This window comes from Conger conger, chromosome 11 (genome assembly GCF_963514075.1).
Source record: "Conger conger chromosome 11, fConCon1.1, whole genome shotgun sequence".
In the NCBI taxonomy this organism is placed as follows: domain Eukaryota; kingdom Metazoa; phylum Chordata; class Actinopteri; order Anguilliformes; family Congridae; genus Conger; species Conger conger.
In genome coordinates this window covers 28,991,145-29,009,377 of record NC_083770.1, presented here as the reverse complement: position 1 = coordinate 29,009,377, position 18,233 = coordinate 28,991,145, and the positions used below count along the sequence as shown (strand labels likewise).

General features: G+C 49.9%; 1 protein-coding gene across 4 annotated transcripts in view; it reads right to left on the bottom strand.

The window, feature by feature from the left end:
* The window catches only part of cabin1 (calcineurin binding protein 1), a 71,476-nt gene that overhangs the window by 2,575 nt on the left and 50,668 nt on the right, over window positions 1–18,233 (bottom strand). For all 4 annotated transcript variants that reach the window (XM_061259874.1, XM_061259876.1, XM_061259877.1 and 1 more), the window contains 7 exons: window positions 16,010–16,173; window positions 15,700–15,796; window positions 14,745–15,440; window positions 12,470–12,544; window positions 4,102–4,360; window positions 1,663–1,815; window positions 729–934 (listed from right to left, as the gene is read on the bottom strand). In XM_061259874.1, the coding sequence (XP_061115858.1) occupies window positions 729–934; window positions 1,663–1,815; window positions 4,102–4,360; window positions 12,470–12,544; window positions 14,745–15,440; window positions 15,700–15,796; window positions 16,010–16,173 (1,650 nt within the window). The remainder of the gene's footprint in view (window positions 1–728; window positions 935–1,662; window positions 1,816–4,101; window positions 4,361–12,469; window positions 12,545–14,744; window positions 15,441–15,699; window positions 15,797–16,009; window positions 16,174–18,233) is intronic.

The following is an 18,233-nucleotide window of genomic DNA, read 5'->3' as shown; positions in this document are numbered from 1 at the left end:
AAAGTGCTCTAATAGTAATAAGGATTATCACTAAAAGGTTATTTGTAATCATGTGATTGTCTTTATGTTAACGCACATTGTCAATTAAGAAAATTAGCCTTACACATTACATTACATTAATATAGTGCCTGAACACCAGCATTTGGCAGACGCTCTTATCCAGAGCGACATACAGTTGATTAGACTAAGCAGGAGACAAGGGCCTTGCTCAAGGGCCCAAAGGCTGTGCTACACCGGGGATCGAACCACCGGCCTTGCGAGTCCCAGTCATGTACCTTAACTACTACGCTACAGGCCGCCCTGACAGGCCACCCGACTCTATGACTGTGTTCTCCTCCAGTGCCTGAACAACACTGGGAATACTACGTCAATTTGATCTGCTTCTCTCTATGAGCAGGTGGCTGTCCATCTGCCTGTCTATGTCCTCCTGGTTTTGAGCTGTTTGCTAAGGTCTACCTGGGGAACCGTTGCCCTTTTCATACTGTCCTGGCCGAGCACAGTGCACCTCAGCTCCAGCTAGGTCTGCTCAGCGTGCTAACTCTGATGCCGTTTGGACATACCGGGCGTTAGCTTTAGCTACACTGTTCGCTTTGCAGTAAATAATAATTATGTGCAGACAAATAATTATTTTCATTATATGGCCTGAAAGGCTACATGTAGTTATTACAAGACAATGTTCTAAAATGCTGACTCCCATAGTCAGCAGAGAGAAAGAGAGAGAGCCCCACCTTGAGTTTCTGCTTGGTCTCCTCAGAGATGCTGCCCTTGGGGGAGAGGAGCGTGGGCGTGGGGGGTGTGACGGTGATCTCCGGGGGAAACTTGGTGACGGTGGACGGGATGAGGAGCTTTGGCATGTTGGGCGGGATGCGGGAGCGGATCCGGCTGGCGTCCCCGGCGGGGTACTGCTGGTCCGGAGAGGAGCTCAGAGACGAGGCTACAGAGACCAGAGAGACCAGTTACTACACCTCACCTCAAACCATCTCAGCAGCATGGTGCAGAGAGACCAGAGAGACCAGGTAACCTCACCTCAAACCATCTCAGCAGCATGGTGCATAGAGACCAGAGAGACCAGGTAACCTCACCTCAAACCATCTCAGCAGCATGGTGCATAGAGACCAGAGAGACCAGGTAACCTCACCTCAAACCATCTCAGCAGCATGGTGCATAGAGACCAGAGAGACCAGGTAATCTCACCTCACCTCAAACCATCTCAGCAGCATGGTGCATAGAGACCAGAGAGACCAGGTAATCTCACCTCACCTCAAACCATCTCAGCAGCATGGTGCATAGAGGCCAGAGAGACCAGGTAACCTCACCTCACCTCACCTCAAACCATCTCAGCAGCATGGTGCATAGAGACCAGAGAGACCGGTTACTACACCTCACCTCAAACCATCTCAGCAGCATGGTGCATAGAGAGAAACGTGCAGCCCTGAGCTGCAATTTAGAGCTCACCAGTTTCTACAGCCTTTGTAAGTTAATGAAAACAAAAAAAGTAAAAGGGAATTCAAAAGAGATACAAAGACATAGACATGGACATGGACAGAAACAGAAACAGAGAGACAGAGAGACAAACACATACACATGTGTAAATACACACATGTTCGCGTTCACACAGACACACACACACACACACACACACACACACACACACACACACACCTGGAGGGTGCGGTGCGCTGCAGGTGGCAGGCTCCTCACTGAGCCAGCCCGAGGCATCCTGTCCAGGGGACACACTGGCCATCTTCATCTGCTGACACAGCCGGGACTCCTGCTGCCTGTACCCCAGCCCCTCCAGCGGCTCCTCCTGCTCCTCTGGAGGAGAAACACACAGATATAACACATCCACATATCCACACATCCCTGAGCACAGCCTCACAACCCTGACAACCCACATACACTGCTCCTCTGGAGGAGAAACACACAGATATAACACATCCACACATCCCTGGGCACAGCCTCACAACCCTGACAATCCACATACACTGCTCCTCTGGAGGAGAAACACACAGATGTAACACATCCACACATCCCTGAGCACAGCCTCACAACCCTGACAATCCACATACACTGCTCCTCTGGAGGAGAAACACAGATATAACACAGCCACACATCCCTGAGCACAGCTTCACAACCCTGACAATCCACATACACTGCTCCTCTGGAGGAGAAACACAGATATAACACAGCCACACATCCCTGAGCACAGCTTCACAACCCTGACAATCCACATACACTGCTCCTCTGGAGGAGAAACACAGAGACACAGATATAACAAGCCTGGGCACAGCTTCACAAGCCTGACAATCTCCTCTGGCTACTGTACACAGCAGGGTGAACCTGGTACACTGTACACACCACCAAGTAAACCTAGTATACAGGCACTGCCTGTCATACAGCAAGTCAACTGCAAGACAACTCTGAAAAGAGTGTGGAACTTGGAACTTGTGGAAGAGCTGCATCATTTGGCCATAAGGTGGTGCTAGACATTATGAAATCGGTTGAATAAAAAATCCAGTGAACTTGATTCAAGACAGACGGGTGATGATGGTTGGTGAAGACAGGGGAAGACCATCGTCTGGTATATTATTAAATTAACTGATAGTTTTTGGAGGAAAATCACTGCAACAAATCATATGCTTTACAAAAAGGGTAGGGTGGTATACATAGTTCATAGACATGTCCCTCAACCACCCCGTGTTAGGTTATGCAAGCAGGTAGCCTTCAAAGTACTTCTAGAAACAAATAATGTCAGATTGGGTGTATTTTGGCTTGTGGTTGATTTCCTGTTAGTGAAATGTAAGCAAAATGGCACTGAAACAAAATGAAGTGACGGATTGGACCGGCAGTCAAATTGGATAATTGCATCTGTGCGTGATCTGTGTCTCAGTTCTGCTTCCCTGTCATCCACTCGCATTGCTACAGCGACTTCACTGCATCGTGCCTCAGATCGACCAATCGCTGGCCAGAGCTTGTGAACGGGGGGACCTGACTGGCTACAGCCTCGACCCCCGCCCCCCCCCCCTCCCCACCCGCCCCCCTGCCAGCCCTGGTGATAAATAGATAAAGCCACACATAAATAAATAAGGCAGCATAACAGGATAACGGGCCCTTTTGAAAACGCGAACGCCCATGTGCTTTTGTGCGAGGGCTAATAGCAAATGTAATAATCCACTCTCGCACTGACCTCTTCATCTGCGTTGCCTGGGCAACCACCATTTGTAGAAATCCGCGGCGAGCGTCCAGATACAGTTGAGTCTCTCCCCGCCTCTCGGTACGAGAGCGTTCGAATGGCCCGTGTACCTGCGTGCGCCTGTCCGTGCGGATTCGCCGATACCCACTCAACAGCTCGTAAACTCCGCCTTACACGGCAGGAGGTGAAATGCAGCTGTTGGACAGCGAGCGCGTTCGATGAGCGGGGAACGTGCGAGGGAGGGGTTCCGGAAGTGTTGTGATGGCGGTTGTGCTGGACGGCGCACGGCAACACCAGAGTGATTTTTGGATGGAGGGCGCACGCCTGCTGTTTGTGCGCTGAGGGTGTGGGAGGCCCACGTAGACTCAGAGCGTACCGGGTACTGAAAACCGCTGCCAAAACACATCTCACGCAGAGTGTTGCTGAGCCACACACGCTGCACGTTCCCCATTCCGGCAACTAAACACGTTATGTCTGCAAAACCCGCGCTTTGCGAGGGCCAATTTCTCAAATCAGGCACAAGGTGTTCTGTGCCCGGTGAAAACACTTAAGACTGATTTCCCTCAAATTGCCCCTTCCACATAAAGACCGTAGGTGATTACAAATCAGCAGGAGAGACTGGAGTTCATTTTTTCCAACCTTTTGGGATTTTCAAGGTTTAAATGTTAGATGTAAGTGCTTTTTCTGAAATCAAACGCTGTACGAGGTAAAATGTTTTGTTAGCCTCCTCTCAGCTAACAAAATGCTCTCAAAATGTTACATGAATGTTTTGTGAATGTTACTAGAGAGAAAGTTTTGCCCTTAAACCAGCATTGCTCCAGAGGGGATTGGCCCCTGCTTTGGATAAAAGCGTCACCTAAGTAAAACAGTATTTTTGTATTATCACTTATGATAAGACTGTCACTCACCTGTCTGGGACAGGAAGGCCATGGCGGCTGCTGGATGGCTGTGCGTTCTCCTGGGCTGTGATTGGTCCAGGGCAGCGGTGGCCTGTGGCCTCGGGGCCTTGCTGGCGGGCTCGGAGCTGGGCCTGGGCTCGTTGTCCTGGGAGGGCAGGGACTGGCTGACGGGGCTGCTGAGCGGGACCGGGGTGGGAAGAGCGGCTGGGAAGAAGATGTCGCGGTGCTCCTTGGTGTGTTTGGGCGTGGTGGGGGTGTCGCAGCTCGACTGGAAGGGAAGGCAGAGAGTTCAGATACTCAGACCTGGTCTTGGATGTGGTGGGGTGGTAACGATGTCACCAGTTGGTTCCCCGCAGTAAGACGAAAGAGGAGCCAGTCAAAAGCGTCACGGGTTCAGGTCGGGAGATGGTTTAGCCGGTCACTCGGATGCTTAATCAGGCAACACAGATGGGCCACCGTTAGCTCCAACACAAACCAACACCTAATTACACAATATGAAAATGTGCGGGCAAAAACAAAAGGATATCAACTCAAAAAGAGAGTGCCCTGCTTACGGAATAGCGCCCAGCTAACGGAATAGCGGCCAGCTAACGGAATAGTGCCTTGCTAACAGAATATCACCATGCTAAGAAAATAGCGCCCTGCTAATGTTATAGTGCCCCACTCACAGAATAGCGTGCCACTAACAGAATAGTGCCCTGCTAAAGGAATCGAAGCCGGTCTCTAAGTGCGCCAGATGGCACTAGCTTACCCCTGGACAGTGCCTCTGCGCAGACACAAACAGGCTGCTAAGGGATCACCTTGCTGGACGAATTGGCTCTGGGTCCAGAATCACAGACGTGAGCACCACTCCTCCCTGCCACTTCTGTGTGTGTGTGTGTGTGTGTGTGTGTGTGTGTGAGCGTGTGTCTTTTGAGGACCACTCATAAACACAAGAGCTGCACAAACAACCTGTGACAACAGCCACCCTGCTCCCGGAGCTGCTGCCATGGCAACGGGAGAGAACACAGCCGACGGCTAACGAAATAGATGAAACTCGTTTGGTCTCCCTTCCAAAAAGGCAGCGCATTCAAAAGAAGCCTTTTCCCTCACCCCTTCTCCATCTCCCTCTCTTGCATGGGAAATACACGGTTCATACACAGTGAAGAGAAAAAACAGGACAGGAAGGAATAAACAACCTCAAAGTCAACTTTTATATTGGCTGCTCAAAACGTTACATAAACAGGAAAACAAGTAACCGTGAAAACACAATCTAGAGATGCTGCTTGGCAAAAATACATTATTTGGTGTATATTTTGTGCGAAAACAAACCAAGAAACATGGCAGCAGCTAATTTATGCAACTCGTGATGTTCTCCTCCTAACGATATTGCAGGTCATTCAAGTCTAACCTGTGACTCACAGCCCTTCATTACCACCATCCCCCCAAGGGCCTGTCATAAGCCACATACAAACAGCACCACTGCAGACTGAGCTTACAAGCCAGCAGAACGATTAATAAATCACAAATGAAGGAAGGAGCAACACCCTCTGGCTGTAACGCACTGTACCGCAAGAATTTCCCCAATGCTTCTGCATCCGCATATACTGTAATCCATATGAAGACGGATCAACGGAATTACAGGGAATGGAGTATTAAAGCAGCTTATCTGTGATGTTTATCTCAACGGCCATTTTGAGTATCATTACAGGAAAAAAACGAAACATTTTAAATTAAATTGTTGACACGCTTGTAGTTCAGTGTAGTTCTATCACTGTTATTCGAGGGAAAAAGAAGAAGCTCCCATTCCAAGCCCACACACGCATGCATGCATGCATGCACGCACTCTCACACACACACACACACACACACACACACACACACACACACACACACACACACACACACACACACACACAGACACACAGACAGACACACCCACACACACACGCAGAAGTTACATTCTCACACATTTCAGTGCACCAGGTGGCACTGGAGCTTTTGAGTCGAAGCTGACCAGGGTCCCAGCTGTGCGCCAGTGAGACAGGGGGCAGGGGGCAGGGGGCGGGGAGTGGGGCGCGGGGCGCGGGGTGAGCGGAGAAGGAGCTCTCAGAGGTACGAGTGCTTATGCTGCTCTCATTAGCACAGTCATTAAGACACATCAATCCATCCTGTGAGCACTGACTCATTGCGCTGCCGAGATCAAATCGCCCCCGCACGCGCACACACATATACGCACGTGAACACACACACGTACATGCACACACATGCACACACGCACACACACACACCCATGCATTCACACAAATTCCTGCAGTGGTTGAAGAACCACGGCGGGAGCTGAACAGACATGTGTGCGCGCACATGCTCACAGGCACACATGCTGTAGGTTAAGTGCACAGCAGCGCTTGTCTGTCAGTGTGAGAGCGCGTTCAGCCATGACAGAGCACAGTGAGGATTCCCCAGGGAGCGCTCCTTTCCTGCAGGCAGGCAGGGAGGGAGGGAGGGAGGGAGGCGTTTCACACTCCACAGAGCACGCATCGTCTCCCCCTGGATACCCGCACACACACACGCATACACACACGTGCGCACACACACACACAGGCACGCACAAATACACAGTCACACACAGCCTTGTAGCCGTGCACATGTGCAGCAAAACCATGCCGTACCCACTCATCACCTTTCCTGTTTTGAGTAATAATCAGACACAGGTGCGCAGGGTGACTCCCTCCCAGCATGCCTTGCGGTTCACTGTAAGGCGAGATGCGGACGGGTGGGGAGAGGAGGGCCGTACTGGGATTGGCCTCCGATATTTCGCTGCTGTTTGCCCCTTCATTCCTGCCGCCTGACTCACCCTGTTTATATTTACAGCTGGCGGGATGCGGTCCTTCCCAAAAACTAAAGAAAATATGGGGAAAGGGGGCCTGTCGCACTCAGACTAGAAACAAGCTAGATACCCAGAGGAGGCTCATCTGTACGTTACCACAATCTTGCCGTTACGTAAGGAAAATGTTGAGAGAATGTCTCTTGGCGCTTGGCTGGGAGGGGGAGCTGCTTGCGTAGGAGAAAGTGATGGCCATGATGAAAAGCTCGACTGGATACAAATTATTCCATTACAAACTCAACCCACAGTGTTACAAACGGAGCGAAACAAACAAGCCCCAACTCACACGCAATGAAGCGCACGCAAGGGGTGTTTCTCAATACCGAGGACATCAAGTTCAGACTTGATTTCTCCTGAAGAATGGTCTTGTCAAGTGTCACTGGGACGGAGAACACTGCACTATATATCTGAGATAAAGATGTAGCATTATACGGAGGCATTGCATTTTTTCGGCAAGTCTCTGACACAAACATAGGACTGAGAGACTATCTAGCTATCTTCCACTAATCTTAGCAGAAGCCCCCTGCTAGTGAGTGCTACTTCGAAGCGAGATGTAAGGTGATGCATCCTCAGTATTGGGGGGTGAAATCAAGAACTCTTTCAGGATTCTCTAACCATTCTTTAACCCTTCTTAGCGTCCTTGCTTTTGTAACAGAACTGGGGCTGTTAACAGTTGATGAGGAAAGACAAGACCAGGCATTGAGAAAGGGCCAAACGCAGGGGAAAGTGACTGCTACGGCTCTTCTCCCAGGCATGAGACCAGGTGGGGAGAGGTCGCCGGGGGCGCCCTGCCTCTGGGACACGGCTCGCTACAGAGCGTGCTCAGTCCGCCCCCACACTCCCTGGAAACTCATTTCCTGTTGGGCTGTCATTCTCCGTCTCCGTGGAGATTAGGGGCTGGCAGCTGCAGAGAGCGGGCAGGGGGATTGGTCCTGACCAATGCGCACTGTGGCATTTGTACATCTCCTGGGAGAACGGCGAGCAGACTACCCAACGGACAGTCACGCATTCCGCAGCTTCTGTTCCGTACTGTTGTCTGTTCCGTACTGGTGTGTGTGTGTGTGTGAGAGAGAGAGAGAGAGAGAGAGAGAGAGATAGAGAGGGCTGCAGGGAGGATGGAAGAAAGCAAACAGGTAAACTGACACAATGATGAAAAAGTAAGAGCAAAAGAGAGAGCAAGAGATTCGTAGGAAGCAAGAACAGACAGAAGAACAGGAACACAAGAGAGTCAGAGATGGGGTAATGGAAAAGAGAGAGAGCGAGAGAGAGAGAGAGAGATGGGGTAAGGGAAAAGAGAGGCAGAGAGAAGGGGTAAGGAAAAAGAGAGGCAGAGAGATGGGGTAAGGGAAAAGAGAGAAGGGGTGAGGGGAGAGAGAGAGAGAGAGAGAGAGAGAGAGAGGTTTGAGGTCTGGTTGCAGCTCAGCACTGGAGTGTGGTGCATGCAGGTGTAGCCTGTGTGTCTGTCTCTCTGTACTGCCAGTGTTAAGGCAGAGTGGCTCAGCGTGGGCGGGGGTTGAATGCAAAATCCCAGGCCTCCATTTCGCTGATTCTACCGGGGAGGAACATAATTTCCCTCCCTCCCTCCCTCTCTCTCTCTCTCTCTCCATCCCTCCCTCACTCTCTCCCTCCTTCCCGCCCAGGGACTCTCGGATCTCTGGAGCGCAGCTGATTATAGCTGGATTCTGAATTGCACATTCCATTCCACAGTTGTTCAGTGACACAAATACAAGCAGAAACTTTATCTGCATGCATATGCGTTGCAAAAGAGGTGAAGTTTACCAAGCTGCTTACACAAACGGCAGTGTGGAAAGAACGGAAGTTGTGAGGGGGAATTTTCTGAGTTATTTTAAGCATCGGCAGGTTTGTGCTGATAAGGCTTCAAAAGGCCTGTGATTTCTGCACACTGCCTTCTGCAAGAGCGTGCACTTCCTGCAGGAGAGACTGCCTCTAACAATGCTGCTGATCTAAGATTGACTGCAGGAGAGACTGCTCTAACAATGCTGCTGATCTAAGATTGACTGCAGGAGAGACTGCTCTAACAATGCTGCTGATCTAAGATTGACTGCAGGAGAGACTGCTCTAACAATGCTGCTGATCTAAGATTGACTGCAGGAGAGGAATACCACTGCGGAAACTCACACTGGCTGCTGCAGTCTGCACCCCTGGCAGAGCGACCAAACCTGCCCCTCCCTGAAGAACTGGCACCCACAAACACAAAGTCACACACGTGGTTACACACACACATACGCAGTCACACAGGCAGTCACACACAAACACACGCAGCCACACACACACTGTCACACACAGTCCCACACACAGACACACATCGGCATGCACACACAAACAAAGTTTTAAAAGAATGGTCCTGGCTGCTCCTGGCTCCCTAGCAAAGAAAAGTTGTTGTGCACATCCAACCCAAGAAGCGCACAGGAGCAGGACAATATATGCAGCTGTCAGATGTCTGCACACTGATTTTTGCTCAAAGAAGTTCATTACTGCGACGCTTCGACCAGCAAGGTAATAAACATAGCGGAGCAAAACTTCAGTGTGTGGACATCTTGCTCACGGCTCTCTCCCGCACTACCTCTCTATGACCGCTGTCCCCGTCTGACCTGCGCTCCCTGGCTCCACGCTCAGAGCCCACAACACCGAGAACGCTGCAGGCAGGACCCAGCGGATGGAGGCTGTCGTGGAAACGGAGCGGTGTGAGGCGTGTGGCGAAGTGGGAAAAGAACAGAGGGATGCGGAGAGAAAGAGAGACGTGCCAGGAGATGTGTCATGCAAACGGCAGAGCAGGGAAGCAGGGGAGCTCACGTATTGAAAGCAGGCACAGCGGGTCGTTTTAGCGCTTCGGACAACCTGCGAGTGTATTAACACCCCGGCGCGTCACCGAGGACTCAGACCGCGGTGTCCTGGTGGGAAGAATGCGCAGGCGCAGGCACACCGAGAAGGCCACTCTCAACTGAGCTCCCGCTCGCCGGAGGCCATTTGCTTTCCAGGCTACTCCAGCTCCACGGGCGGCCTGAAGAGTCCGCAGCATCCAGAAAATCACTCCTCGGTTTCAATAATGGCTGGCAATGAGAAGGAAAGGAGGGCCCAGGGACTATGAAAGTGTGGGTAGCTGTCTAGCTCTGGAAATACATTAACCGGGCTGACGTAAACCAAAAAAACGAAAGCAGGAAACAGCTGACGGCTTCAAAACCGGCCTAGAACTTAAAAAAAAAATTGAACTCTTGCTCCTTAATTTGAAATGCCGAACCATACTGTATATACAGTGAGTCCAGAATTTTTGACATCCTTGAAAAATATGCACAGAAGTCACTGTCATCGAAAATATAATACAGCTATTGACATAAGCTTCATTTTCCAACATGTGTGAAGCAGTGTGCTTTCTTAATGGAATCAACCAATCTTACATTTTTTTTAATAAAAAAGTTTTTCCCCAAAAAACTGGTTCCACAATTATTGGCATCCCTGGTTTAATTCTTAACACCCCTGGCAAAGGTGACAGCCATGAGTCTTATCCTATAATTTGTGATAAGTTAGAGAACACATTTGGAGGGAATTCTGACCATTCCTCCATGCAGAACGTTTCAGCATGATATGTTATCCTCTTCAGTTCAGACCACAGGTTTTCATGGGATGGCCATTGCAGAACATGGTTATTGTTTTTGCTTAACCCTTTCCGTGCAGAGGCAACCACCTTAAATAGTGTCCCAGGACAACTGGCAGCAAAACATCTCCACAACGTCAATGACCCACCGCAATATTCGACAGTAGGTACGAGATGCTTCTCCTTGTATGCATTCTGTTTGTCAACAAACATGTTGACAGTGTGTATGGCCAAAACATTCAATTTTGGTCTCATCTGACCATACTTCGTCCAGGCATAATTCCAATGAGGTTTGGCAAATGCAAGATGTTTGGTTTTGTAATTGTGCTCAGTAAGGGTTGTCTCTGTGCCATGCTTCCAAATAATTTGTTGGTATGCCGGTGGCATTTAATGTTTTTTTTTTAAATTTTTTTTTTTACTTGGTGACCCCATGAAATAACCAATCTCTGCAATTCTTAAACTTTGAACTGTGGGTTGCTTATGGCCTCCCTCACCGTCTTCCCTACCGTGGGGATATTAATTTGCATAATCTTCCTGGCAAGTTCCATTCCATTATATCACCATTCCATACATTTTACACCTTCTTATTGTTGCTTTTACAGTGATAAGTGGTATGCTTAACTATTTAAGCATTTTTTTTGTACCCATTACCTGACATGCTCAATTACCATCTGTGTCTCCTGAATTAACAGTTCTTTGACTTTTCCCATGCTGATGGTTGACAAAGGGATTTTGCCTGATCCTTACACTCATGAAGCCACAATATAGTTTCTTTAGACTGAGATTAATTTGAAGTTTTTCGAAAAGAATGTGATTACCAACTAAAAAATATTGAAACATGAGTAAATCTATTCAAATAAAAGTATATACTGTAGTAGTTTTAGTAGTGTTTGAATATAAAATATAGATATGCAGCCCTTATTCCCATTTTTTATTAACGGTGCCAAAAATGCTGGAGCCCGCTCTATATCAGCTCTCAGTCCTACAATGTTCACTATCAGAAGGGCACACGCAAGTGTGTAGAAAGTTCACATCTCACCGCATTTCACCAGTGTGGAAGATGCTGTGTGTGCGTACCTGCTGGCTTCCAGCGAGCCGCTGCTAGGACCAAAACCCTCGCATCCCCGAGTGATGCCCAACAGTCAGCAGTCAGCACTGACGCGGTACCTCAAGCCTTCTGCGCACGTTTTGAAATGAGTTTGTTTAACCTACTCAATATCTTGGCTATGATCTGTGGTTAAGCCTCTGTTCTATTTTCACCTGATCTTTTTCTCAAATTTCCCTGTCGTGGTGCTTACCGCCCGGCTGAATTCTTCGAGCATGAGTCATGCACATCGCAAAGAAAATGAATCATTATTACCGTCATTAGGAGCATTCCGAACTGGATTGCATTGGATGAAAAGCTAATCTGGTCGAGATCAAACCAAGAAAAATAGAGTCTACTTCTGAGCACGGGGCTAGTGCTCAGGCTCAACTTCAAGTCTCCTGATTAACTGTGAAGGGGAAGCAGAGCTTCCCGATGCGAACATTTCATTTATCCGGGGACTGGACTCCATCCGTTTCATCCATCTCCTCCATCAGGTGGGAGCTTGTGATTGCTCCAGAGAGTCATGTGTATTGTGAAGTGGTGACTCAGCCCCATTATCCATCTCCCAGGGGACCAATCTGTCAGAGTGGAGTGCAGCGGGGCCTGCGTGTGTGTGTGTGTGTGTGTGTGTACACACGTATGTGGCGCGTGTGTGGTGTGTGGATGCAAGTATGGTATTTCTGTGCGTGTGTTTGAGCGTGTGCGTTCACACGAGTGCGTGTGTGTGTGTGTGTGTGTGTGTGTGTGTGTGTGTGTGTGTGTGTGTGTGTGGTGTTTTGGTGTGTATGCAGAGAGCCAGCAGAGTTCTTACCTGTCTCTGTGCTGATGTAGCCATTTGAATTTGGCAGAATTTTACCGCCTGGTCCAGCGCGGCATCTTCATCAACCTGACAGCACAGAGCAGAGAGAGAGAGAATGAGAGTGAGAGAGAGAGAGAGAGAGAGAGAAAGGGAGAGAGAGAGCGAGGGAGAGAATGAGGGAGATGGAGAGAGTGAGTGAGAGAGAGGGAGAGGGAGAGAGAGGGAGAGATAAGGAGGTGGGATCAGGAGTCCAGTGCATCACTCTGGTCAGATGGCAGTGTTAAACGGGGCGGGGCGGTGTGGTGTAGCCAGGCTTCCGCTGAGCCGGGTCCCCTCGGGTCAGGGGGCAGTGACAGCAGCACACTGTAATTTAGCCAAACAGCCCTGCTCTCCAGCGCATCTGCCTTCACTGCCCGGCCTGTACACGGCGCTCTCTGTGACGTAACCCACTGCTCTCTCACAGGATGCACAAAACAGAGAGGGGAGGCCACGCCATTCTGGCCTTTCTGTGACTGTCCTAAATTACTGGGGTACAGAATTACTAACACGTACGTTCTCAGCTTGAATAGCCATAAAGCACAAACGTCCCGTCACCTTAATGCACAAATAATGGTCATTTAGGCTTCGAATAAAAGAGCAACACAGAAGAGTAAAAAGTAGATTAGGACAGAAGGATTAACTGCTTACTGAGGGGGAAAATGACAACGAAACAGACTGAAGAAGAACTCTGCTGTGTGGGCCACATTTGAAGAACCAAAGGTAAATCCACAAATTAAGTCCATTAGGCGTAAGCCACTTACAGCACTACATGCATAAAGATCAAAAGCTCTTTTCAGACAGACAGACTCGAGCTTCGACTGAAGCTGGAATGAGTGGGATTCCACAGCTAATCTGAGGATGAGTAGCGTGGATTTGGGACACCTTCCTTAATCGCTAAACAAAACCGTACGGGCTGAATGGAAAGCTGAGGCCTTGGGAAGGAGGAGAGGAGCAGTTTCTTATCCTCACTGGCTGCCTGGACTGAGGAACAGCAGCTCAGCCATGTTAAGGGAAACGTATGGAGTTCCTGCAAAGGCTTGGCACAGCCCGTAGCCTAGTGGCTAAGGTACATGACTGGGACCCGGTAGGTTGGTGGTTCAAGTCCCAGTGTAGCTACAATAAGATCTGCACAGCTTCATTTCTCCAGGGGGATTATACCCTAATCAACTGAAAGTCGCTTTGGATAAAAGCATCAACTAAATAAGTTGTAGACCAGGTCTAAGGGGCACATATTCTGCAGAAGGAGCAGAGATTTTGATGGCGGGTGGGGTGGTACGGGTTGGCGGTGTTGGCAGTTAAGATCTGACCACAACTTGGTCCACCACCTCCAGTGTAGCCTGTGTATACTTCAGGCATGATGGCTGAAGCAGGAATAACGCCATGCCCTCAGGTCTTGCCCCTATGGCAGAGGTACAGCACGGACACTTCCAAGGTGTGTCGGAGGCAGAACCCGTATGCGGTTTAGCATACGAATTAGCATATTCACTTAGAATAGACGTGGTAAAGGGCCGTTAGCCTCTTTTGTGAGTGGGAGTCTTGGCGCCTTCGCAGCAGTTGATTAGTGTTATTTTCGCGCTCGGTGTGGAGCGGGGAGGTGACAGAGCGGGGGTGGGCTGTGTGGAGAGCCATAGTGGTGGGGAGACGGCAAGGCCCCGCCCCCTTTCCCCTCTCCCATGGGCTGCATCCGTTTAGCCGAGCTCCTACGCCTTCCCCCACCCCCCCTCCATCCCAACCCGCCCACACAGAGCATCGATCATCCAGGCCGGAACGAGGGGAGCCACACCGGAACAGCCATCAATCAGCCCAGATTCCCCTTCCAAATGAATGAGGGAGCCTTGGAGAGCTCTAGCTCTCTATGTATGGTGAAGCCATCATAGGCTATGAAAAGTAGGAAGGAAAATGTCAAAAATCTCAAGTAGCAGCCAATTAAGGATTACATCACAGCTGGTTCACAGTTCCAGGATAAACAACTGTTTACCATGCTCGCTGTAATGTAACCATGGTGACCTAGCAGCCGCACCCACCACCTGCTGAATGGAAGGTTGTGTTTGTGTATGCAAGCGTGAGTGTTTGTGCATCTGTGTTTGTGTATATTTCCCCAGCATAAAGCTTCCTACTGTGTGTATATATGTAGGTGTAGGTATATGTGTGACAGAAAGATACTATCTGTATATCTATAAAATACACAAAGAGCAGGAATAAAATGGTTGACTAAAGTATTTCTCAATGAGAGCGCAGAATTGATTACCTGCTTGATGAGCATGTAGGTCTCGGACATGATCTTCTCGATGCGGCTCAGGTCGTAGGTCATGACCTTCTGGCCCTGCTGCCACACCCGGTAGGCGTCCAGCAGGAGGGTCTTGCCGGACTCGGCGTCCTCCAGCAGCTTCCTCTTTCTGCTGGGCCTGCGGGCGGCGGGCGGCTCCACCCCACCGGCCGAGAGCGGGGCCTTGGCTGAGGGGGCCTGGAGCTGGAGCTGCTGCTGCTTGGAGCTGATGCTCAGGTCCTCCAGAGAGAGCTCAGGGGCCCGGCTGCACTCGGGGCCCTTCTCCCCGGGCCCCGCCACGGCTCTGGGGGCCTCGGCCGCCGTGGGGGTGGCAGGGGGGCCCGTGGTCCTGGCGGCTCCACCCCAGAGCTCCCTGTCCAGCTCCATGGGCTCCTCGCTCCCCGGCCTGGGGCCCTCGGGGCCTGAGCCCTCGTTCCTCTGGGCCCCCTGCTGCTCCTGCAGCTGCTGCTCCAGCATCTCCATGGCCTGCAGCATGGTCTGGCCCAGGGGGGCCTCCCGGGGCCCGGCCTCGGGGCCCGGCGGGCAGGCGCCCTCAGTCAGCCCGGGCTTCCTGGGCGGCGGGTGCTTGCCGTCCTCGGTGGAGGGCCTGTGGGACACGTCTGTGGTGGTCATCTCCCCCATGGGGGGCACGGGCGCTGGGGAAGGCTGCTCGGACACCTGGGAGAACACGGAGCACAGCGCTTTAACACAAATGCAAATGTGTGTGTGTGTGCGTGTACTTGTGTGAGAGTCTGTGTCTGTGCTTGTGTCTGTGTGCATGTGTATGTGTGTGTGTGTGTACTTGTGTGAGAGTGTGTGTCTGCTTGTGTCTGTGTGCTTGTACCTGTGTGCATGTGTTTGTATGCGTGTGTGTTTGTGAGAGAGTGTGTATGTCTGTGTGCATGTGTTTGTGTGTGCGTGTGTATGCGTTCTTTACCCCTGTAAGTTTGTTCAGGTTATCCTCCAGTACTTTTACAGTGAAGAAGAAAGCTCTCTTGGCCAAAACCTGCCGATCCACATCCCTCAAATACTTTCTTCAGAGTGGAAGAGAATACGATTGAGTGAGAGAAATGGAGAGTGACAGAGAAAGAGAAAGAGAGTCAGAAATCCATGACGCAAAACAGTCTCTGGAACATCCGATCCTTAATAACCCTCCCCCTCCCTCCAACACATATGAAGGAATTTAATAAATAGTGAACGGTACCAATCTCCAAATAAAAGACAATAAAAGAGGAAAAAGCACTTACTTTCCCTGATCAGGGGTTCTCTGGAGCATGAAGGAGACTTTGAGCAGAGTGTCGTGGTCCTTTAGCTGAGACAGCACCTCCAGCAAGAGCACAATGGATCGGTTCATATGAGACGCGAAGCTGCCAGGGCGATCAATTTCATCCACTGGAATACGCCAGATTCCCTGGGGGAGACGGGGCACAAGAAAAGGCTGGATTCTATTATCCTGCCCGTACCCAGGCCTGACCCTCACTGACAGTAATTCTCACTTCGGCCGCGTTACTGAAACCGGCTCACGCACTGCGCGGCCTGTCGGGCCTGCTCAACTCCAATTTCAAAACAGCCAGAAAATAAGCCAAGCCTGGCCTCAGCAGGGCCACAACATTTTATAAATGGGCTTATGAACAGGCTTGCAATAGACAATTACCTAAATGTGAGGTGCAACAAAATGAAGTTTTAACCCTTTGAGGTGTAAAGACCAAATATTCTTGATGGTACGACTCAACTGGCGACTCTTAGCAGCATTCTTAGCAGAGATTAGATCAGAGTGATATCACCTGCAATGTCAAAGGCTGACATCAGGCATTCCAAATGCAGCTCCTCTGCAACATTCTAAAATGGTTTAGGCACGCTGCGGATCACAAATATGCCATCAGAACGAACTGGACATTTGAATGCTGTTGTAATAATCACTACAATCAGTTGTAATGGAAAGATATGGAGTTCTCGAACACTAACTGGAGAGAAAATAAATAAATTTAAAAATAAATTAAAAAAACATTCCGATAAACATACTCTTCAAAGACTTCAAAGTCTGTGTATCTGTGGGGGGGCAGGTTATTTTTTGGACGATCTTCCTGCCTTTATGAGGGGGACTGTATGATGGCCTTGATAGCCGCGTGGGGAGAGCTTGGATGGCCGTCTCCTTATAAAGGCTGGGAGAGGACAGCGTGTGACTCTGTTAATCTAACACAAACTGGCCTTCAGAAGGGAACTGCGATCACACTAAAGCGCTGCTGATGAATGTCAGCCACAGCAAAACAAAGCAATAAAGGGCTTTAATTACGCCAAACCTTCAGCATTAGCCTCTGCGCTGGAAACGCATATGGAGGCCTATATTCTCCAGGCCAAGGCCTGAAAATGTCAGCATACTTTGGCACAAGGATAATTAAAACAACGGTTTCAAATGTTAAGTGTCGGTTCATTAAGTAGACACGGATAAAATGTAAATAAATAAATAAAGCCAGACAGAGAAGTCTGAGAACAGCTTCCAGAACTGCTTGGTGCTTCTGTAATCAGGAGGCTGAACACAGTTTAGACATTCCATCTGCTGCAGAACATAGAGCCCGTTTAGCAGGTGACATCTCACCCCTGGTCCCTCAGAGGACTGTGCTTTTTTGGAAAAGGGGAGCAGGGTTGACTAATTTTGGGTCTGTTAATGCTGTTTATTTGCGTCTGGCGTGTGGACAGCTGTTTCCTTTGGCCGAGTCCGGTCCCCCAGCGGTGCCCCGAAACGTTAGCATGGCTGACATCAGGAAAGCATTAACAGGAAGAAAGGGGCTTACGCACAGGAAAAGGGAGAACTGAAGGAAAGGGAGATTTGGTGTTGGCGAGTTGGAATCTTTCGGTGGCTCCAGGCCCTAATGAAGAGATGGAAAACAGGTGGGGTGGGACGGGGCGTGACTGCCGCATTTCATCCTGGCACTCAGCTCTACACTGTCCTGCACTGGCTGTGGAGACTGTAGTATGAGTGCTCTTGAGTGAGTACATGTAACTCAGCCCTGAGACTGAGTGTGTAACTCCACCCTGTGTCCTGTGCGTGCATGTGCATGTGTGTGCATGTGTATGTGTGTGTGTGTGTGTGTGTGTGTGCGCGAGTAAAGTATGTTTGGGACAATGTTGTGGTGTTGGCGAGTTGGAATCTTTCGGTGGCTCCAGGCCCTAATGAAGAGATGGAAAACAGCAAGCAGGTGGGGTGGGACGGGGCGTGACTGCCGCATTTCATCCTGGCATTTTGGGGTTTCCCCCCTTGAAGGAAGTGAACATCAAATCCAAATTGCCTGCTGACAGTTTTCCTGGCATTCCCTTTCCTTGTTTTAAGGGGGGGAATCCCCAAAATGCCAGGATAAAATATGGAGGCCATGCCAAGCTGGTTCGGTTCTGAATTATGAAAGGGGAGGGAGCAATTAAATTCCCTTGGCCCCTAGTTTTTCCTCTCCCTCCCGCCAAAGGTATACAATTCAA